The sequence below is a fragment of the Monodelphis domestica genome, chromosome 5 (assembly GCF_027887165.1).
Source record: "Monodelphis domestica isolate mMonDom1 chromosome 5, mMonDom1.pri, whole genome shotgun sequence".
NCBI lineage: Eukaryota > Metazoa > Chordata > Mammalia > Didelphimorphia > Didelphidae > Monodelphis > Monodelphis domestica.
In genome coordinates this window covers 3,179,222-3,201,610 of record NC_077231.1, presented here as the reverse complement: position 1 = coordinate 3,201,610, position 22,389 = coordinate 3,179,222, and the positions used below count along the sequence as shown (strand labels likewise).

The 22,389-nt window shown below is 45.7% G+C and overlaps 1 protein-coding gene across 2 annotated transcripts in view; it reads right to left on the bottom strand.

Annotated features, from left to right (window-relative positions):
• The window catches only part of EP300 (E1A binding protein p300), a 91,499-nt gene that overhangs the window by 5,876 nt on the left and 63,234 nt on the right, over positions 1 to 22,389 (bottom strand). For both annotated transcript variants that reach the window (XM_007502570.3, XM_007502571.3), the window contains exons 12-26: positions 22,228 to 22,337; positions 21,013 to 21,171; positions 20,318 to 20,755; positions 18,586 to 18,768; positions 18,192 to 18,351; positions 16,948 to 17,066; positions 12,411 to 12,650; positions 11,728 to 11,816; positions 10,057 to 10,137; positions 7,215 to 7,271; positions 6,043 to 6,120; positions 3,542 to 3,609; positions 2,185 to 2,335; positions 1,695 to 1,841; positions 693 to 806 (exon numbers count right to left, since the gene is read on the bottom strand). In XM_007502570.3, coding sequence (XP_007502632.1) covers positions 693 to 806; positions 1,695 to 1,841; positions 2,185 to 2,335; positions 3,542 to 3,609; positions 6,043 to 6,120; positions 7,215 to 7,271; positions 10,057 to 10,137; positions 11,728 to 11,816; positions 12,411 to 12,650; positions 16,948 to 17,066; positions 18,192 to 18,351; positions 18,586 to 18,768; positions 20,318 to 20,755; positions 21,013 to 21,171; positions 22,228 to 22,337 — 2,194 coding nt within the window. The remainder of the gene's footprint in view (positions 1 to 692; positions 807 to 1,694; positions 1,842 to 2,184; positions 2,336 to 3,541; positions 3,610 to 6,042; positions 6,121 to 7,214; positions 7,272 to 10,056; positions 10,138 to 11,727; positions 11,817 to 12,410; positions 12,651 to 16,947; positions 17,067 to 18,191; positions 18,352 to 18,585; positions 18,769 to 20,317; positions 20,756 to 21,012; positions 21,172 to 22,227; positions 22,338 to 22,389) is intronic.

Below are 22,389 nucleotides of genomic sequence, written 5' to 3'. Positions count from 1 at the left end.
ACCATCAGTGATAGAAGGGAAGAGTGTGCCAAGGCCCAAGGGTCAAGGAGGGCATAGGATTCTGAACTAGCCCAGAATGAGTCTGTAGCATAGTCCACGGGATGAGCACATCCAAACCAATGGGATGATTACTTCCATTGAAGGCAGGGGTGGAGCTGAAAAATGTTCCACCAGAAGCTTGTCCAGCCCACATCAGAGACTGCCTTAGGAAGAGGTCTTAGCCAAACAGATGATGGCTTAAGATGGTCTAGAACAGTGATAGCAAACCTTTCAGAGACCACATGCTGCACCCTCAACAGACACAAAGGGGAGGGAGGAAGCACTTCCACTGGGTTGCTGATCAGAGGGGTGGGGGATGTGAAAAAATGTCAGGCATGGTGGAGAAGGGGAGTGGAGCAGCTCTGCTCGAGTCCCTCGGCCTTTCCACTAACCCTCACCCCCCCCCCCAAAGGTGCCCAAAGAGAGTGTGCCATAGGTTCACCATCACATGTCTAGAATATTCTCAGGGGGCAGACACAGATCATCATCTAGGCTGATGTGTTACTTACAGGCATACCCAACACCAAGTCCAGGATACAAGAACTTCAAGGTATTTTTTCAAAAGTATTCAAGGTCCACTAGCACTCCTCCTTCCTCCCCATTATCATTATTCCACACTGCCATTTCAAAAATGAGAACACCGACACACTTACCCTAATTTCTTGACATATTCTAAGTAGCCAATTAAGATTTCATGATAGACTGCAGTCCTGAAGCATTTGGGACGGAAAAAATGAACACTGTCGAGGTAAGATATATATACTCTCCTAAAAAGACAGGAAGGAAAAAAACCAAATCAAATCCTGCTGAACTGGTCCTTCATCCAACTATAGATACTTCAGCAGGCATTGCCAGGAGGTGAGAAATTCTCAAGGAAATACATTCAGATTCTCCTTAACTTGCATAAGGTGCATCTCATACCTGACATCTTAATATCACAGGGACTTTTCCAAATGAATGACTTTGCTACCCTGGCCGGGTATGTCACATCCCTCCTCTTGCCAGAAAAGAATCCGCTTACTTCCAAGTTGTGTTCACATCTGGCCTCAGACACTTCCCAGCTGTGTGACCCTGGGCAAGTCACAACCCCCACTGCCTAGCCCTTATCACTCTTCTGCCTTTGACACTTAGTACTGATCTTAAGACAGAAGCTGGGGGAGTGGGGGTAGGGTAAGGAAGAAAGGAATAAGCTTTATCTCATTGTTAAGTATCACCACAACAAATTCTAGACTATTTCTCTGTGGGCAACATAGCAGATGCCACAATGGGATGTTTCTGAAGAAACTTAACTGAAAGACTTCACAGCTGTAAGGAAGGGGACCTCTGAGCAACCCAGGTCAGCATCTAGTCCCACCACCGCCTATGCATTTTAACTTGAAAACTTCGAAGGAGGAAAAGCCCTCTGTCTCCCAAGGCAGCCTTCCCCCTCATTTGTGTAAGAATTTCTGGACTTTGTAATTCGTCTTGTCCCATGCCTCCTTCCTCTACTGCTCCTAGGTCAGCCGGCATGCTGGGGCCAAGCAGAACAAGGAGAACCTCTACAGGCTTTCCAGTACTTGGGCCGGCCCTCGTGCCACCATGCATTCCCGATTTCCTCTGCCCACTAACTTTTGAACATCCTACAATTTGAAGTTCTGGTTCTAAAAACCTCTTACCTCTGATTCGGCGGGGGACAGTCGGAGCCATACTCTTGAACATGCATGCCAAAGAAGCACAAGTCAACACCATCAATTTCCTCAAAGGCAAAGAGGGCTTTTGTTCGGTATGGGAAGGATTCGGCCATCTCGCCACTATCCACAAATCTATAACGAATCAGAAAGAGGGACAACAGAGTGCGTTGGGATCAAAGTGGAAGATGTGTACAAGTTCGCACCCCAAACCCACCTTGAAGGGAAACAAAAATGAAGGGCAGCTGAGTGGCTCAGTGGGTAAAGAAGCAGGCCTGGCGATGGGAAGTCCTGGGTCTACAAAACTGGTCTTTGACACTTCTAGCCATGTAACCCTGGGCAAGTCACTTAACCCCAACTGCCTAGCCCGTGCCATTTTCCTGCCTTGGAATGGATACTTAGCATTGATTCTAGGACAGAAAAGGCAAGGGTTTAAAAACCAAAAACCAAAAGCACTAGTGCAATAGAAGAGACATACCTTGCTTTCATGCCTGGTTTCACTTCGACAGTTTTGTCTGAAGCATGAACAACCCGAACTGTGACCTCTCCGGACTCGGGGTGATTCTGCCGTCTCAGAAAGTCATTTACTCGGTTTTCTAGGAAGGTACCGAGCCTGGTAGAGGGCAGCCCTAGATAAACCAAAATGGAGGTCAAATGCAAGCCACAGGTACATTTCTTAAAGTTGTCCCAAGAACTCGGCTTGACGGATGCTCAATGAGCTACCACCAGAATGACTTCATAGTGGATGGACACACAACACAGTCAGGCCCCCCTCATTTTTTATGAGTTTGCACATCGAGTCTCCCTCCCCAGATCTGAAGAGACCAAACCACCCCCCTCCCCCCGCTTCAGAGACTGCGCCCTATTCTGTAGCCTCAGTCCTTCACCCACCCAGGGAGCCCAGAAGGGAATCTTCACATCGATCTTTCCTGCTGACATGGCTAATAACTTTTACATTCAGACAATCGGGTCCAGCTAGTCTCAATCTGTTTTTCAGCAACAACAAAAACTGCTGGGGACCTTTTGGTGAGTGTGTCGGCGTTCTGCCGTGGTGCAGATAGACGCTAAGAAATGGGATCCCTGGACAGCCTTCTTAAAAGGCATAAATTGAAAATGGCTGGTCCAATAATTGCTGCAACTGACTCCGACCATCCACATCTGTCTTTGCCAACAGGCGGGGTGGGAGGTAAAAGTCGTTAGGAAATTTGCAATGTCCTTACATCTCCTGTGTGAAAGTTCACCTGAGCGTGAAGAAAAAACCACGTGATCAAATGATCTGTTCTGAGGAGAGACTCTTGAACACACACCATGGACAAAATGAGACTAAATAAAGTGAAGCCAACGGCAGCGATCCTCCACGACCCAGATCTGGAGGAGAGACTGTGTGGTGCAGGGAAGGAGAAGCTGGAGCCAGACCCATGCGCGGCTTATACAGCACAGTCCACTCCTTTCAAGCAGTCTGAACCGAGGGTAGTATTGGGAATTTCATTCGGATTTAGTTCGAAGGTTGCTATTTGCTACTGTTTAAGTTAAATGAATACGTAATTCCATCTGGTTTCCATTCCATTTAATTCACTATCCTTCTCCCTGAAAGCAATGTAGTGTACACTGACTTAGAGTCAGGAAGCTGCCCCAACTCTCTAGCCCTCTTTAAAGTATAAAGGAGGCATCCATCTGCCCCCATCAAGGGCCTCTCAAGTCTAGGCCAAATCCTGCCCACCAACTTGCTCTGTGTCTCTTCTCAGAACCCATCAGGAAGGGCTGCCCCAATGCAAATTAGCCTTCAGTCACACTTGACTAAGACTCAATTACGTTACCAGAAAAAGATGACTTACTTTTAGCGGAGAACTTGTTTTCTTTCCGCGTTCGTCCAGTTTTCTTCAGACAGCCATCACAGACAAACCTACGGGGAGAACAACCACCACAAAAGGGCTCATGTGCCGATGGCATCTCATCTGGGCTAGAACATTCAAAAGGGACCTCTTAGAAACTAAGAACTTCCTAGTCATTGTATTGAAATGTGATTAACAGAAAGGAATCGAGGAAGAGACCCTCAAGACCAAGTTGTACCTGAGTAGAGTGGCAATGGCCTCATCCGGGAAGCCCTCCAATGTGGGCAAGGAGCAGATGAAGTCCGGTACAAGACAGGAAGGGCCTGGTGTCTCCAAGGAAGACTAAACAAAGTGCTCCCCCCGTTCAATTGGGTGTTATAAAAGTAAGGCAGGAGTTTTGGAGAGGAGATGATTAAGAACTCAGGGTGCTAGATGATGGCACTAATCACTGAATCAAAGTGATGATGAAACAAGCCAACTTGGAAATGAAGACGAATGACCTCAAGAAAGACTCTGAGGGAGGGATGAGCCTGAGCCAGACTGCTGGAGAGGAATATCCCCTAGAAAGGAAGAAAGGAGACAACGGTGGGGGTTGCCTGTCCTCTGCTGGATGCCAACAGAGACCCAGAACAGGTGTTTTCAGACAGAAGGTCTCCCAGGGAAAGTCCCAAACAGGACGGACATGCCTGGCAAGAACAGAAAGGGCTTTTGTCTGCCAAAGGATGTGACTGAAACACCCATCCCCCAACACATCTTGACAAAATGGATGACTACAACTTCAGATGCTTCACACTGGGAAAAGACAATGCCAGAAGAAACCAGGAAAGACACAGACCTTGAGCAAGGAGAAGCCCTTTCCCCCCCGAAGGTGCGGTGGAGAAGAAAATAGCGGGGTCAGCCGAAGGTCTGCATTTGTCATTTGGTTTTGTAACCAAGGAGGGAACGGGCAAGCTTCTGCACCTAATCTAATGAACGGGCTTCAGAGGGAACGGGGTCAGGGTAATTGCACTTGGTCCACTTGGGTAAGATGAGCGATAGCCCAGGGCATGAAACAGAAACAGCTAAACAGCACGCCTGAAGAGGACCCATCCTGAATGGAGGAGAGGTAGCATTGATTTGGGGGATGTACCAACTCCATTTAGGTCAACAAGACTGATTTCCATTCTGGGGAAAACTAAAACAGACTCCTATCAAGACAGTCACCACTTAGGAAAAGAAGCGGCCATCTAGGCGAGGCTTGGGTGGCTTTAGCCAAGGCCAGCCCACGCCAGAGAATAACTTGATTTCCTATCTTGACAATGTTGTGCTGACAAAATGGCTCCCATGGTCAGCAGTCCTGTTTCTAGGTCAGCCTTATGGCCATCTTTGCAATGTAGCAACCACAGGCTCATAAATGAAAAGCCTTCAAATCAAAGTCCTTATCACTGTCCAAAAATTCAGTCAGAAATGGCTAAGATTTGTAGTAGTTGAAGTGGTCGTAAAGAAGATCATTTATCTACCGTTGGCTTTCCAGTGCCTTAAAGATCAGGACATTGGAGTTCCAAGTGAAATCTAACAGAATGTAATATAATTCCCCAAGGTTTTAGCAAATATTTGTTATGCTCATGGACAACGAGGGGAGAAAGGTGTGGATTAGATGCTTGTACATGAAGTGACAAATCTGGCAAGGCAGTTTGGTAGGAGCTTGGACACTTGCATGTAATGCCGAGACAGCCTCAGGGGATCTCTGCTCTGACCCTTGTACCACTGAATACTTGGATGTTTAGGGAACGTGCTTCCAATATGCAGATGTGACAGAGCTGGGAGAGTCAGGTCCAAAACAAAGATGAAACAGAAGATGACAACAGGTCAAGTCTTCCAATTGATATTTAAAAGTAGCTTTCCTCAGTAGAAGACGGGGAAGCATGATACAAAGCAGCCTGTCTGAAAAAAGCTAAGAGAGCTGGCAGCTCCCTTGTTTGGTGTGAGCCAACAGAGACAGTCAAAAGCCTCATGTGATTCTGGGCCCAATTCTAGGAGGGAAGTCGTGAGAGGCCCACTGGACATGGACCACCATTGATGTCTGGGAGGAAAGAAGGGCATCAACTTAGCAAGCCGAGGAATGGTTGAGGGAGAGAAGGATGTTTAGTTCAGATGGCAAGACTGGGGTGCGAGGTGGACGGCAAAGTCATAGAAAGGCTGCCTCTGGAGGAGGTGCCTGCTTGTCAGGTTTGTAGCAGAAGGAATTTGGAAGAGACATGAATTGCCAGATATGTACAGAAATGACCTCCAGCCCTGGAATTCTGCTCAGTCACTAGTCCCCTCCCCCCAAACCTTAGACAAGTCACCAAATACTTCCAGGCCTCAGTCATCTTTAACAACGATGGGGATGAAATTGAAGCCTAAAGCTATGATCAATATGACAATGGAATTTTTGCAAAATTTTTGTAATATTATGGTGCTTTCCATGTCTATGGGAAGGCAGGAGTCAAGTGGTTGATTGCCTAGACAATGTTTCTCCTTACCCAGAGGGCCAGATGACTTCATTGTGAAGCACACAGATCTGATGCATCTTCCGTCCACATTCTATACATTCAACAAACCTGGAAAAGTCAAGTGACCAAAGACTGAAATTCAGAAACCATCAAGAAAGGCCCACTCTGGGGATAGCTGGGTGGCTCAGTGGATTGAGAACCAGGCCCAGAGATGGGAGGTCCTGGGTTCAAATCTGACTGCAGACACTTCCTAGCTGGGTGACCCTGGGCAAGTCACTTGACCCCCCCCCCCCCCCATTGCCTAGCCCTTACCACTCTTCTGTCTTGGAACCAATACACAGTAAGTAAGGGTTTAAAAAAAAAAGAAAAGCCCACCCTATTTAGGTTCCTTGGTGTCAAGGATTCACCACACATGAGCCATTAACTCCCTACCTGTCTGATTTATTAGAAATGGATCGCTATATTGGTTACACACAAAGGCAAGTAAGTGCTCTTTGCCAGCAGATTGGGGGAAGGTTATGGACAACGGGGAAATCCCAAGACTCTTGCTACCCAACTATCAGAGAAGTGAGATCTCATTGGCCAACATGGGCCCCCAAAGCGGGGAGGATCAGCTGCTCTCTTCTCCAATTCTCAGGGTGGTGCAGAATACTCACTTATTTAAATATTCCTTGTTTCTTGTGGTCATTCCACAAACAAGGGAATTATGTAAGCCCTCATACTAAGAGAAGGTCAGAGTAGGGTTACTCAACTCTATTCAAGTAAAAGTAACAATCGCAGAGTTTTGTGATTATGGTGTATCTGAAGACAAGGAATGATACCTACTCTAAGGAAGAGCTGTCCCCTAATCTGGTAACAATCAGACAGGATAAGTTCTATAAAGTCCTAAAGAAAAGGGTGGACAGTACTTTATTCCTTTATTTTCATAATGAATTTTGTTTTAATTTCCCCCAATTACATGTAAACATTTTTTAATATGTGGGTGGGGGGCCAGGTCTGGGGGAGGGTTCCAAATTCTCTGTCTCCTTCACCTCCTCAAGACTATAAGCAATCTGTCATAGATTTTACACAAGACTGCACAACCCAAAACCACCCGAGATTAAGCCATATCAACTATCTATTTGAAGAAAAGGGGATAGAAAGATCTTAAAGGATTTTGGAAAGACAATGATAAAACACTCAAAACATCCAGAATTACTTACAATTCAGGATCCAGTGTATCATTCTTTCTTTTGGAAAACTGTTCCTTATTTATTGTACTATGGAAAAGGAAAAAAGAGGGAAGGGAGAGAGAGGGGTGGGGTTAACATTAAGCAAATGCCCTTCCAAAGAAATGATTCTTTCCAGTCCCCCCCCCCCGCCCCCAAATAAAACAAAGAGCTGTTGGATCCACATCAGTTATCTCTTGGCTTAGAGTTTATAAATTGGTCCTTCTATAGCATTTAAAAAATACTATAATGATCCAGGACAATTCTGAGAGACTTATGAGAAAGAAGCTCTCCACATCCAGAGAAAGAACTGTGGGAGCTGAAACACAGAAGAAAAACTGCTTGATCACATGGTTTGAGGGGGACATGACTGGGGATGGACACTAAACAATCACCCTGGTGCAAATCTCAATAATATGGAAATAGGTCTTGATCAGTGACACATGTAAAACCCAGGGGAATTGGTCGTTGCTATGGGATGGAGGAGGAGAAGGAAAGAACATGAATCATGTAACCAAGGGAAAATATTCTAAATTAATTAATTAAAAATAAAATAAAAATACCACAAGATGACAGTGGAAAACAAGGTGAAATTTAAGTTAAACTAAAATGGCATTTCATTAAATAAAGGCCATATTTACCATCCCATCATTAATACCCCCAATAATGATGCTTAAGGAGGAAAGATTTATCTTTCAGAGTACTGAATATGGCAAAGAAATAGACAAGGAATAAATGTTCATGAACTTATTTAAGACCATATCAGAAAATGAGAAAATGGACCATACATGCTCTGGACCTGGTAAATCACTTCTCAGCGACACCAATATAACACCCACCCTGTCAGGTGCCTCTTTTTAAAGGGTCCCCAGGGGTCAATCTGGTAACTGGTTCCGGTTCTTAAAAAATTTCCCCAATTACATGTTATAATGCTTTCTAAAATTTTAATTTCCAAATTACCCTGCCCTCCCAGAGATGGTCAGCAATCTGATCTAGGTCATACATGTATGGTCAAATAAAATAGATTTCCATGCTGATCATATTGTGGGAGAACATGTATATAAACCCCAAATAAAAAGACATAAACTAATGCCAAAGATAGTCTGCTTCAAACTGCATTCACACTCCACCAATTCTTTCTCTGGAGGTAGGTTCTTCAGAAGTGGCCTGGATCATTGTATTGAAAAGAAGAGCTAGGTCATTTACAGTTGGTCACTGAACATTATTGCTGTTACTGTGTATAATGTTCTCCTGGTTCTGCTCACTTCACTCTTCATCAGCTCACCATCCTTGTGAGGACAGCACGAGAACAGCAACACTCTGGAAAACCTGAAGACCCCCTATTTTCTCATCTCCCCCACCCCGTCCTGGTCTTCCCTCAATTATTGGATAGAGCTGGTCCCTATCACATCCAGCTCATCATTTCTTATGGAACTATAGTTTTCTAGCACCAACATAGACCACAACTTGTTCTGTCACTCCCCAATGAATGGGCCCCTCTTCAGTGTCCAACTCTTTGCCATCAGAAAAAGAGCTACTATAAATATTTTTGTACAAGCAGGTCCTTCCCCTTATCTTTGATCTCTTTGGGATAGACCAAGTCATGGTATTACTGGATCAAAAGGTCAACATTTGGGCATAGTTCCAAATCTCCCTTCCGAATGGTTAGATCAGTTCATAACTCCATGCATTAGTGTCTCAATTTTGCCAGATATCCCCCCCCCCCCCTTTCTCACTTTCCTTTACTGACTCCACTCTTTCCACCATGTAGCAGTAGGGTCCATCTTGGTGTTTTCCAGGAGTCACTCACTACCCATTTACAGTACTCATCCCACCAAACACTAAGGTTCATGGGTAAGAGACAGTGATTACTTTGTTTTCCTTAGGGACTTTCAATGGATTCTAAGCAGTATTATCCACTGAGTCCCTACTGTTGTATTATAGCTAATAATAGTGGCTAGGGAAATGCCAATTTCTGGTCCTGTTGTTTCCACTTTACATGAAGTAATGACTCCCACATATAACCCTTAACATAACTGAAACAAGTCACTCCATCTATCAGAGACTATAGACAAGAATCATCTTGACTCAGACTAAATCTGACACTATTAACAGTGGCAACCACAGAAGAGGTTATCCTCTTTCCTCCATATTTTTATAGTGCGAGTCTAAGAGAAATTACTTTTCTGATCTGTCCAAGTGTAGATCCTGAGAGTCTAGGTACTGCTCGTTTCTAAGCAAAGCATTCAGGAGGAGAGGTCTGCCCTCAGCGATGGTTTGGCCCAGGTACTTCTCTCCTGTGTGCCACATAAGTGATCACAACTTGAATGAATCAAAAAATCGGAAAGGAGTCCCTGTCATTGTCAGAGTGCCAGCAATACTGGTCTCATGAGACACTGTATCCCTCTGGTCTCCATTTCTCCATCTCGACAACAATCTATCTTATTGAATTGACAGGACAGCCAACACTGGCCAAGTATGTTCTGTTTCTACTCCAGAACAAATCACGCTCCCCCAAAGTCAGTTGGGGCCATACACTAGTGCTGTCTGGCACCCAGAAGCACTGCTAAAGAAAGGGGTTTAGTGGCAGTACTCTGCCAACCATAAAAATACAAATTGAAGAAGGGAGGGAAAAAATGAAGCTACATTTGGAACATGAAGGGACTTTCTCAGGAATGAGAAGAAAAGAATTTTCAGGCGAGAACATGAAAGTAACTTGGACACAGGTTTATGAAATGGACCCAGGACTAAAAGGGTTCATCATGAGTCTAAAATAACCTTTTCATTGAAGTGAAGCATCAAGATCTGATACCAACCATGAGCTACAAGTACTTACGTTTGAGGTTGGGATGGATCATCCCCCAGAGAAACGCTCTCCCCCTGGATTTCGTTGAAACACTTCTCACAGAAATGATACCTGTCGGCAAGAAGGCCATACTGGGGTGAACTGTCCCGTTCACACAACACAGCCCAAGCCAAGCAACGAAGCCACCAATCACAGCAGGCCAAGGAGGGGGACGGGAGCAGAGAGCAGGTCATCAACGACGACAAGAACATTCAGTGATGGACATTGGGCACCCACAATTTGGGTTTGGGTTTTTTTGGTTTGTTTTTTTGCAATCAGAGCCAAGTGCAGACAATGACAAGCAAGAGGGAAGACACACACATACACATACTCAAAACAAAACAAAGAGATGAGGGATTGCAGGACAACAGAGAACACAAAGGGAGACAGGACAACACAAAGCAGAAAGCCAAGGCAAAGCACAGATTAGCATGAAATCTCTCAAATGGGAGCATAAGCAGCAAATCAAACAATTCAGGAAACCCACACCCTCTCCTTTTAATCATCAAGGCTTGGAAGTAAAGGACCAAAAAGGAAATGAATCTATCCTCAGGGAGGGAAGGAATGTGGCTTTGACTATCCCTTAAGGAGAGGACCCTCTATCCCTCCAAGCCATCTTGACAGATGCTTGACAGAGGACAATGGGAAGGGGGAGAGGCTAGGACAAAATGGAAAACTCAAATCCAAGAAAGCCAGGCAAGCACAAATTCTCTTTCATCAGGCCAAGGGGGCACTGGGAAAATCCTTTAGTGTCAAGGCCAAAGATGATGGGTGGACAGTCACACATCTGTATGTATACACACAGGCCTCTACTTGTTGGATACGTTACAACCTACTATGCAGGCGAATCAACAAATACTGCCGAGTTTCAATTTAGAAGCCCAAATGATAATGTGGATATAGCAAAATAGTGGAGGGCAGGCAAGGAGAGGACAATGGGGAATGTTTAATGTCACCTATTACTTGTTATTTAAGCACAAGATGTTCCAAGGTTTTAGTTAGGCTAGCCTTACATACTTCACTAAATATAACCAATGGCCCCCAAACCATCACCAAAATGTTTGAGAGCAAGAACTTCAGGAACTTTGCAATCGTTGTTCAAAGCTGGAGAGACCTTGGTAGGCTCAAAGTTCAAAATGAGCCATGAGGCACCCACCAATGAGATGGTCATTCATTTAAATACATTAGGTTTTCCAGCCTTGCCATGACAGGTAGCCCACACAGAAATCAATACACGGGGCACAGTTCCATTGTATGTAAGCGATCGAAAATGAGGACTGCCAGTTGGCGATGTGGATATAAAAACAACACTCAAGAGGAATGCTCGCTACTGTCCAGGGTAAGGGGCTCTGTCCAAGTGCGTCTATCTACATACATGTATCCCAATATAAAGACCCTATCATGGAACTCAATGCGACTGGCCTTTCTGGGAGCAGGGAGAAGGGTGGACACTGCCTGGCTATTTGTGAGCCAGTAACTACGACAAGTGTCATGGATGGAGGCCGATGGATTCTGGGTCAAGCCCCAAAGCCCAATACAAGATCCAGGTCGCTCCGCTCAGACTTCTAGGAGGCAATGACCCTGCAAACCCAGCAAGTAGCTAAGGAGGAGTGTGTGGTCGGGGGCCTGGGGCATGACTGCTTTGTGAAGGTTCAGGCTTACCTGTTTTGGTAACTGTAGTAAGTGGCATCTCGAGGAATGGTGCATAACTGTTTGCCATAGCAACAAAGGGTTTGGGGCGAGAATTCCAACTGCAAGACAGTTTGTAAGTGATGCAAGGTAAGCCAAGAGAACAGTCAGGAAAGTGACCAAACCAGGTACCTCCATCTAGAACACTGACACCGAGAATCAGAACTTCTCGTCACCTACTTGTTTTATGTGCAGCTCTGTAAAATCCAAGACTAAACTAAAATCTTTGACTTAAACACTGCCCAGCAAACCTGGGACAAAGTCATTTTTTTCTTCCAAGTACAGGAATGTACTTAACAACAGGAATGAAGAGAGTATCTAAAGTTACTAATCTCAGCCTATACTCACTACTGCCCCATAAAATTGGCACTCTTCTCATCTCCTTCTGAGGCACCTGAGGTTGGGGAGGGGGTGGGTGGGGTACCAGGTAGGAGCTTGGGCTGCCTTTCCATTAGCCTGGCCTCTGTCCTTTTAGCTGCTATTGCTGCCCCCCACATCAACAACATGTTGTCCTCCATTCCACACATTGGCCCAGACTCAGGCAGGAACTGAGGAAAAGGAAACATTCCTGTAACTCAGTCAGAGAATGAGACAGACAGCCCAACATAACCTTTGACACAATGTGAGGGCCAGAAAACAAGATAGCAAGTTGTTACCTTTCTGCCACAGCAATATCCCAGGCTCTGCATGACGGGGTCAATCTCCTGCTCAAACACCTCGGCCAGCTTGGAGCAGTACTTGTATACACGGGACGTCTTCCGGTTATAGAGCCAGGCATTGTTGAACATGAGCCATATGTCGTCCACATACTGCCAAGGCTCTTGGTATTGTCCAGTGTCTAATTTCCTCTTAATCGTAGAAAGATCCATGGGACACTTCACTATATCAAAATAATCCTAGAAGAAAAGTCAGCCATGAGACAGATGCTTATGTTAAGTCCCAGACACCAGGCATCATGCCTCATTTAAGTCTTTATTCTGAAAACAAATTCAGCTCCAAAAGGAGCTGTAATTTTACTCTAGGTCAGTGATGGTGAATCTTTTTAGAGACCACATGCCCAAACTGCTAATAAAACACACTTATTTATTATAAAGTGCAGATAGGGCAATTTAACTTGAAGACTGAGATTACATTAACATCTTCTGTCTTGAACAGAACTTTCAAAGACACAAACAACTTTTAATTGAAAGGTAAAAGTTTGCATTTGGCATGCTTTTGAACAATTAATGTCATTTTTGCTGTTATAAGCATACTGTTAATTTGTCTAACTTTGGCTCATACTTTCTAAATTTGAGAGCAACACATGCAGCACTCATGTCATCTGTTAATCTGTTTCTGGTGTCGGATTTGATACAATCCAAAGATGAAAACAGTTTCTCACAAGCATAAGATGATTTAAACAAAGTAAGGAAAGCAATCCCAAGAGCTTTCACCGACTTAAAATTATTTTCCACATTTCCTAAATCTAACCAGTGTAAGCAGGAAAGATCAAGTTCTTCAAATTTGGCTTTATCTAGAGAGGTAAGAAAACACAAGAGTTGTCCCAATGTTACGGAACCAAAGAAATCTGTTACTACAATGCACCTTGCATCGTAGTCTTGCAGATGCTACAATGCTAGAAAATTCCTTGTAGATTTCCTGATGGCTTGTAGAATTTTCTAACTAAATTTTTTGATTTGGAAAGTATTTCAGCCGCCCACTTTCAAAACCCTATTTCTCTCAAATGTTTTGCTGTACTCCCTACACCTTGTAGATGGTTTGTTCAGTAAAGTGAACTGTCATCTAAAATCTGTAAAAAAATGGTTGGTAAGGCAGGCCATATCATTGAGCTTTGGATATTCCTGCCCCTTCAGGCATATAAATAGCCTAATTTCATTCAAGCAGGCTATGAAATCTTTTTTGAGGATTCGTCCTCTGCTCATCCACTGGACATTATTGTACATAAGTATAATTGTACTGTGCCTGAATCACCTCAATAAGTACTTGAAACTGTTGAAAATTCAGAGTACAAGCATGATGTAATTCAGCAATTTTGTGACATCTTTGAGGACATCGTCAAATTTTTTGTTGCTTTCTCAGGCACAAAGAGATTCTTGATGTTTAAATGGAACTGAATGACTTGATGTTTTGTTTCCTTAACAAAGAACTGTATGAAACCAGGATGTTGCCCCCATCAGAGAAGGTGCCCCATCACTAGTAATTAAAACCACTGTTTCTGGTGTTTTGTCTTGTCATAAAAAAGCCTCCAATGCAGCATTCTAAGTATCCATCCCATGCATTCTTTCAGGTAAAGACACCAGCTCTTTGCTCATGTCACCAACAGCATACCACAAAATGACTGCTAGCCTTGCACGATTACTAAGCACACAGAGTAACCGTAGTGAAGTGGGGAGTGGCCGACATCACTTGCCATGAGCTGGACTCGGTCTTTAAAAGTATTTCTGCTAAGTGCCACCTCAGAGATGCATTGAGTAAATGTACCCTTGTTTGGGAAATCATAAAAAAGGAACCACCCCCAGACAACACTGCTGTTTTGATAACAGCCCCACCAGAGAGGGCCTTACCACATTTTGCTATGCTCAGGAAAACTGGAAAACTGGCAGCTGTCAGATGATTTGTTGCAAAAATGAAGAAACTGGCAATATTTCCTCAATTTCCCTTCGAGAAACTCTTTTCTTTCTGTTTCCCAAGTTTGGCAGTACTTTTGTGGTGGGTGTCTTAAGTGCCGCCCGATATCATGTGCGACACACAACACTTTCATTACCCAGAATACATAACGTTTTTCCATCATGGTCAATGACTCCAAATGACTCTGGCCAGGATTCCAGGAATGATCTTCCACTATCTGTTTTTACTCCCGACCCCAACCCCCTACTCATTTTCGAGTGCTCAAGACTAGGAGACTACAAAAACACAATTTAAAAAAAAAATGAAGCACCCAATACAAGTCTGTCCCTACAGCAAAGAGCTAATGCTATCAGTTAACACTCAAGAAATGGATATTCCCTGAACCAACCTTCTACGGTAGCGATGCTCAGCTGGGGTTCCTTTGGAATTTGCTGTCCACCAGGGCAAGGGGGTAATGCTCCACTGACCACCAGCTTTTGGCCTGCTCCAAAAAAGGGATCTGAATGCATTTCCTACCTCTGCTGTATGTGCCTTGGACTGTAACAGTTAAAATTTAGGGGAGACTGAGGCAGGTAGAAACTAGTAAGAAAAGGGAGAGGGAGAGAAGGAGAGAGGAGAAAAGAGAAAGGGGTTACTCAACCTCTGGCCAAGCCAGAGGGAGTTAGGCCCAAAGGGCCATGGTAGAGGAGGAATGAGTCCTTGACTCACGTGACCAATCTGAAGGGAAGCTGTCTGCGGGCCGCCACCCTGCTCAAGCTCCTAGCACGAACTCGCGTCTAGCCCTGTCCACAGGAAGTGAGCGAATTCCCGAGGCTGCTCTCTCCGTCACTTCCTGTGCCTCACACGTGCCAGTGGTGGCTCCAGCTTGGCTCAGGACAGCCCAGGTGGGCAGTTAGTCATCTCTGATTTGTCATTGACTAGCACATGCCCGTGTAGTGTGGGGGTGCACAATTTTGGGTGCTAGACCCAGCAAGATGGAGATTTTAAAATCCACAGGACCTACTTCTTGGGGAATCTGCAGCAATAAGATGAAGTGAAGGTGCAGCGCACCTTTGCCACACACAGGAGGGGTGCACACCTCCATCATCCATAGAGGCTCTCATTTTGCCACAAGCAGGACCGGCTCTGTCCTGTCCTCTCCTAGCGTGCACACACAGGCCATGGAGAGCCAAACCCTGCACACCCACCCCTCCCAGCACCCTGCGCATCCCACGGGTCATGTGATATCAGGGAAACACATCCTGCTGCTAGGCAACATTATAACCTTTCGTGTCCTGGATGCATAGACCAGAAGTGTGGATGGCACTGATACAACGCACAGCAGATCCATAACCTGACCTCAGCAATGACTTCCCCAGACGAATAACATGCCGGGTAAGTGGGTGTCCCCCTTTTATTGAGCAGGTGACCTTCAGCGGGTGTTCTGTGGCTTCATTTTACACTGTGAACCCCTGAGGGCCAGGGAGCAGTTATACAAGGGAAATAGAAATCCTGTCAAAACTGGTAATACTCTGCAAGCCTGCACTGCTACTTTTAGGAAGCCAGTAGGATTCTAGTGCGATGGCTGCCCCAGCTGATAGTTCATGAAAACTCACAGCTCTTTTCCAATAGAATTGAAGAAGCAGAGCTGCAGTTTCCCTTTAAGATCACATAAAAACTAGTGGGCAACAAAGCAGGGCCGGCTCAGCGAAGGCTGTACAGCAGCCAGAGAGCTCCTCTCCTCTCCTCTCCAGCCCCATGAGGCGGGTCAGCTTCACCACTGAGCCTCCCTCTCGCGGCAGGTGACCCACCCACCTTACTCCTCACAGGGAGGGAGGAAGCACTCGCATCAGGCAGGAGGGCAGCCCGGCTGCACCTCCCTCTGGCTTTCTAGTAGTAAATAACTCTGCCAAACCTGTGCTGGGTCCATGGGTGCCCATGCCCACAATGAGGTCTCTGTGGGCCTTCTCTGACACACATGCAATAGATCCACCATCATGGCTCCAGTTATCTGAGGCCTGTCCTGTTCTAGGTATCGCTATGCCTGGTACCAAAACACTGGTATGCCAGAGGAGAGAATTCCAAACTACCAGGCAAATAAAATGTGACACAACTCTCTCATTTTCCTGGGGCAACACTGTCTCTTTTGATGTCTTCTTGCTGCCTAACTTTCTCTGCCCATAATCACTTCTGGCCAAACAGAAGGATTTTCAAGGCTAAAAGGAATCTTTAACACAGAGAATTTTCCATAGATTTCTTTCTTTCTTTCTTGTCTTAGAATCAATACTGTGTATTGGTTCTAAGGCAGAAACGTGGTAATGGGGGCTAAGTGTCTTGCCCAGAGTCACACAGCTTGGAAATGTCTCAGGCCACACTGGAACCCAGGACCTCCTGTCTCCTGGCTTGGCTCTGAATTCACTGAGCCCCCTCATTGCTCCCTGGGCAATAGGTTTTGAATGAACAATTCTTCATGGCATTCCATGACAGAAGGATTTCTGCCAATCCATCAAAACCAAAATCTCACAATAGTATCATACTTCAGGGGGTGGCAGATCTGGGCCCACAAGTGCACAGTCATGTACGTACCGGGATCCCCAAAAGCTGTGGGTCAACAGGCTGCCGGAAGGGAAGGGATTCTGGATCTTGACGGTAAAGGGCCTCCAATGTTGGCATAAGTGCCTGGCGTAATTCTTCTGGCTTGAAAACTTAAAAATAAAAATACACACATGCAAGTTTGAGCACTTGAAAAATGAAAAGGCCAGATGGAGCCTGCATGATCCACAAATTGTCCCTCCACCCCCAAAACTAAGGAAATGGCCACTAATGAAATCTCTCCAGAGGGTGTGAACTTGTCTGTTGCAGGTAACCGCTACCCAGGAAATGTCCTGTTAAGAGACTCGAGACAACTACTCAGCATTGATCAGAATCGAGAGAGACGCCCTTTGGGGAGAAGGTACTGTGACAACCCGAAAGTAGCAACATGATACTTCAGGAGGAGACGTTACCGACTACCCAAGGTCTTGGGGCCTCACACACACAAAACCAAGCGCCGATAAAATACTGCTGCTCCCGAGGAGCAGCTGAACTCAACAGAACACCAGGCTGCAGACTCAGACCATCACTCGGACACTCACATGCAAAGGGTGTGAGCCCACCTGTTGGGAGGACTCATTCCAAGAGTGACATCAAGGCCTGAGCCCCAAAGTCATCAGATTTCTCCAAGGCTGCAACAACCATGTTATTTTCAGATCAACTCATATGAATATGCCCAGAGAGCAGAAAACACAGGAAAATGCATAAAAGTCAAGGAACTCTCCCTGAAAATTGTCTTTGGGGCTTTAAGCTTCAGGTTTTCAAGTGCACGGATAAGGAAATTCAAAGAAAAGCTCTCCTAGCAGCCAGCAGCCATACCTGTAGGCCAGTTCCACAGAGAACCTGCACCAAATCAACTTCACACAGCAGGATTTGCAAACAATTTATTCTAAAGTCAAGCAGTGTGTTCTGTGCGGCTACATATATACGCCTATAATCCACCCCCCTTCTTATTTCATTCAAAGAGTGATAAAGCATCTCTTGGACCAAATCACGAAAGGGGCTGGCCCATACGCCCCCCCCCCCCCCAAAGGTTTGCATCTCATTTAAAGGCCCTAATATGCAGCCAGGTGCTAGTTAGTCCAGAAAGGGTATATTGGTCGATTATTTTCATCTGGGGAAGGAGGGACACTTAACTGGTTGCTAAGCCCTCCAGCCTGCACTACCTCTTCCCTACCCTCACCCTGGCTTCCCCTAGATGCCCTTGGTCCACAAGGGAGAAGCTGACCTAGACTTACTTTTTTTCTTCGACTGTCCTGGAGCTGGGGAGGACTGAGTGGCCGGAGTGCTTGGCTGGTCTTCCTCCTCTTTAGCTTCTGTCTTTATTTCTCTTGGCTTTTCTTCTGTGTTCATAGGTTCTATCTTACAATCTTCTGCTGCTGCTGCTGCTGCTTTAACCTGAAAGACAAAGTAGCTGGTTCTGTCCTAACTCGGCCTCAAACACCTTACCACCACTGGGATGTCATTTTCCTGCCTGTTAGTTGGATTTTCAGAGAAGATGCATTAGATGTCATTAAGAATGCAATTAATGAGCTACAAGTCATCATGTAGGTCTGTGCCTGGCCATCTGGCTTTGACAGTTCAAAGAACTGATCAGATCACACAAGGTGTGATTAGCTTCGCTTCTCTCACCTCAGGCTTGTTCTCCTCTGACTGGGCCTCTCCTGATTCTGATGGATCCTCCTCCATTTTAGGGACAATTTTAATGTCCTGGGAGGGCTGCTGCTCAGGGGCAGTCTGGGAATTCACTTCCATGCTACTTGTTGATGGAGGATTCGACACCTGTCCTTCAATGCTGACAGCAGGCTGGGAAAGCTGAAAAAATGTAAAAGGTCCCAATTACCAAGAACATCTGCACTGGGACAAGTTTGGGGTTTTACTTTCACCTTTTCCTAAAGCAGAATTTCCATCTTCCACTTTCAACTCCACTCCTCCTGCTGTTCAGGCGTTTAAATGAAACTTCCTAATGCAGGCCTCCCAAGCCTTGTAAACGGTGGCTTATTCACTCTCCAACAGGTAGTGATGGAGTATCTAGGACACACGGTCTGCCATCAAGCAGTCCTGGAATGATCAGTGAGCACCCAAGGAGGGGTGCCTTCCAGCCCAGACTGGCCTGGGTGGCTATTTCCTAAGTGGAAACCACTGAGGACTACTAGTCTTCCTGAGGAAACTGGGTGGCTTGTAGGTCCCAAGAGGTGTCTGTAACACACTGCTGATTCTAGTTTAAGATGGAATAGAGAAGGATTCTTACAATCAGGCACTTAAGTATAAGGTTCAAGCTTGATCAGATGGGGGAGGGGGGAGGGAACAACAACATAAACAGAAAACTGGATTTTGATGGCCATAACTAAGGATGCCAAGATGGTTTAGATCCAAAACACATAAAAGGAAATCCAAGAAGGAAGGAAATAAACATTTATTGTCATTCAAAAACTTTATCCCAGCTGATGCTCCCAATAAGGTGTCAGAACTACCCCATATCTTGCAGATGAGGAAATCAAGGTAAATAAAGGGAAAGTGATTTATCCAGGATCACCCAGCTATTAAGTGTTTTAATCAGAAGTTGAATTCAGGTCTTCCTATCAGCTCTATCTCTATCCACTGCCTAGTGGCCTTTTGGGTGGGGGGTGGGGGGTGGGACGACACCTGCTGCCTCTAGATCTGATGGTAAGTGGGTATCATTCCAACTTTTTCCCTTTTTAAACCTTTCCATCGTCTGCCCTATGACCAAGAGGAAGTACCAATTCCAAAGCAGAATATGGGTATGGGCTAGGTGATGGAGGTTGTTAAGTGACTTGCCCAGGGCCACACAATTAGCTACGTATTTGAGGTCAGATCTGAAGCCAGGTGCTCTTGATGCAGGGCCAGGCTCTCTCATTCACTGAGCCATCCAGCTGCCCCTGTACTTCAAATATTTCAAAATGCTTCTTTTTTGTCTATATTCTATAGCCTTAAACATTACAAAGAACTATTACCGAGTAATACCACACAGAGGCCACCTTTTGAAGAAAACGCGTACAATTACAGATTGGAATAAATCTTTGGGTCCCTTGGACCATGTTGTGACGAACCCACGGAGAGCCGGTGGCTGACGCAAGTGGCCCTCCAAGTCTCCTGCTAGTAAATGCCACTCTACTGCACTCCAGCCTCGCGGAGGGACTTTTTCCTCCACGATAAGACCCATCACAATCCTACCTTTTCCTCAGTTAACAACCAAACCACTGAATATGCCTATTGGTTCATCAGCACGAGGTTAGGGTCTCAGAGGCACCCGAAGGAAAATGATGGCAAGACATCACGTACAGTTCACTTGTCAATGGTTTTGCAAGGCAGAAAAAAAAGAGGCAAAGAAAATGTTACATACGGGAGTCGAAGGCTGCTGAGGTGGCAGTGGGGCCGTCGGGGTGGGCACAGAGGCTGTGGTACTCTGCTGGGAGAGGGGCTGCTGCTGGGGTGCTTCAACTGAAGGGACAGCAGGAAGCGGAGGCTGGACTTGGGGAGGAATCTGTGCCTGAGGTGGTGTTGGAGTCTGTCTTGGAGCAGGATGAAGAGCTGGGGGGGGTGGTCCAGAGGGCAGTGCTGGGGGTGTTGGAGCAGGCACAGAAGCTACTGGAGCTGGAGGCTGCTGGGATCCCATGCTGGGGGGTGTGTGATGCGGTGTAGGAGTCCGGCTGGGGACTGGAGAAGGTGAATTTCGATGCAGTGAAGGTTGAGGGAGAGGGGGGCAGTGAATGTGGTTGCCCTGAGAACCTGGAGGCATTACAGGAGAATTCACAGGACAGGAAGAGCTGGACATCTGAGCCTGTTAAAAAAATATCAACGAGTTCACATAAGGAATACGTTACAGAAAAATATTTCTTTATTCCACAAGCCTAGGATGAGACGGTTGACATTTATTGCTTAGGTAAAATTTACCACAAAGGGAACAAAAGGAGTTTTATAGATAAACACAGACCCTAACATGTTTCCCATTCAGTTTAGCAAAAGGCACCATAGAGGCACCATTCGATGCTCCCCTCAGTGCTGAAAATGCAAACGCAGAGCAAGCCTTTTACATACTTGAGACACTGGTGCCTGACTGCTGGGCTGTGCCATGGGCATGTTCGCGGCATTCAGTCCTTGGGAGGGAGCAGAAAACTGATTCTGTTGAAGGAATTGGTTCTGGCTAGAAGGCTGGCCAACCCCTGGTTGTTGCATCCGAGAAGCAAAGGCAAGAGACTGCAAAAGAGAACAGCCCAGAACACCCTAAGATCAGGCCACGAGGCTTGGTGGCAAGAACTAAGGATGTCTAGCATCGCAGTGACCTGACGTTATTATCATGAGCTGTATGGTGGCTGGACTCCAATTCTTCTGGTTGGGTCCGATTACATTATGTGTCTTATACAAAGAAACACCTTCAAACGAATATAACTGTTTTAGAATGAGAAGAGCTGCCCAGTGAAGGAGAAGTTTCCCGCTCCCTAAAGATCAATGAAAGACCACTGGAGACAAGAAGTGTCTACTAAATGTAAAACTTAGGGAAAACAGGAGTTGAGGTAAAGGGCCTGGGACAAGCAAGGGGAAAGCAATAATGCTGAAGAAGACCCTCCCCCAATCCCAGTAGTCAGCCCAAGGCCCATAGATTAGGCCTAGTACTCTCAAAAGTGTCCACAGTCATCAACAGATGATACATAATGGCATGCAAAAGAGTTATCAAGGGAAGAAGGCAAGAAATACCTCCTTGAACATCAGAACTGATTAATGGATGGGAGGAGGGCCAATCGGCTGAAGATTCAGCAGCACTGGATGCTGGCATCACAATTGCCCCACCTAACAACATAAATACTCACTACATGGTAGGTCAATAGATTAGATCAAAGATGACCTTTCTGTCCCAAAGGCAGAATCAAAGGACACAGTGCTAGACAACTACACTTATGCATGCATTATAATGTGTGAATACCTCATTTGCTTATCAACTGGCCAAGCTGATCCAAATCCCAAGTCTTGTGCAGTTGCAATCTCTCCCCCACTCCCCGTTGGAGGAAGTGACTGGGGCTAGTTTCAGGGAAATCAGTGAATCCACAAGGCCTAGCACAGTACTCATCTAAGTTTTTACATGGCATCAGCCTGCCTTCAATCCTGTATTTCAAATCTGACTTCATCTCCACTCCAGCCTTCCAAACCAAAAAAGGGAAAACACAAGCACTAAGGACTCTATCTCCCACCTTGGAAGGCATGTTTAATAACTGACTTCTATTCGTAAGGGGGGGAGATGAAGAAGCCAACACTGACCTGGTTCATGGGCCCAGACTGGGCTAGCTGTCCAGGGTGCTGAAGAGGAGGTGTCTGCCTGGGTCCCATGGATGGCAGCTGCATGTTCATCTGGCCAAACTGATTCATTCCTATTTAAGACATATGGACACATCTGTCTGGAGCTGCACCAGGAACCATATT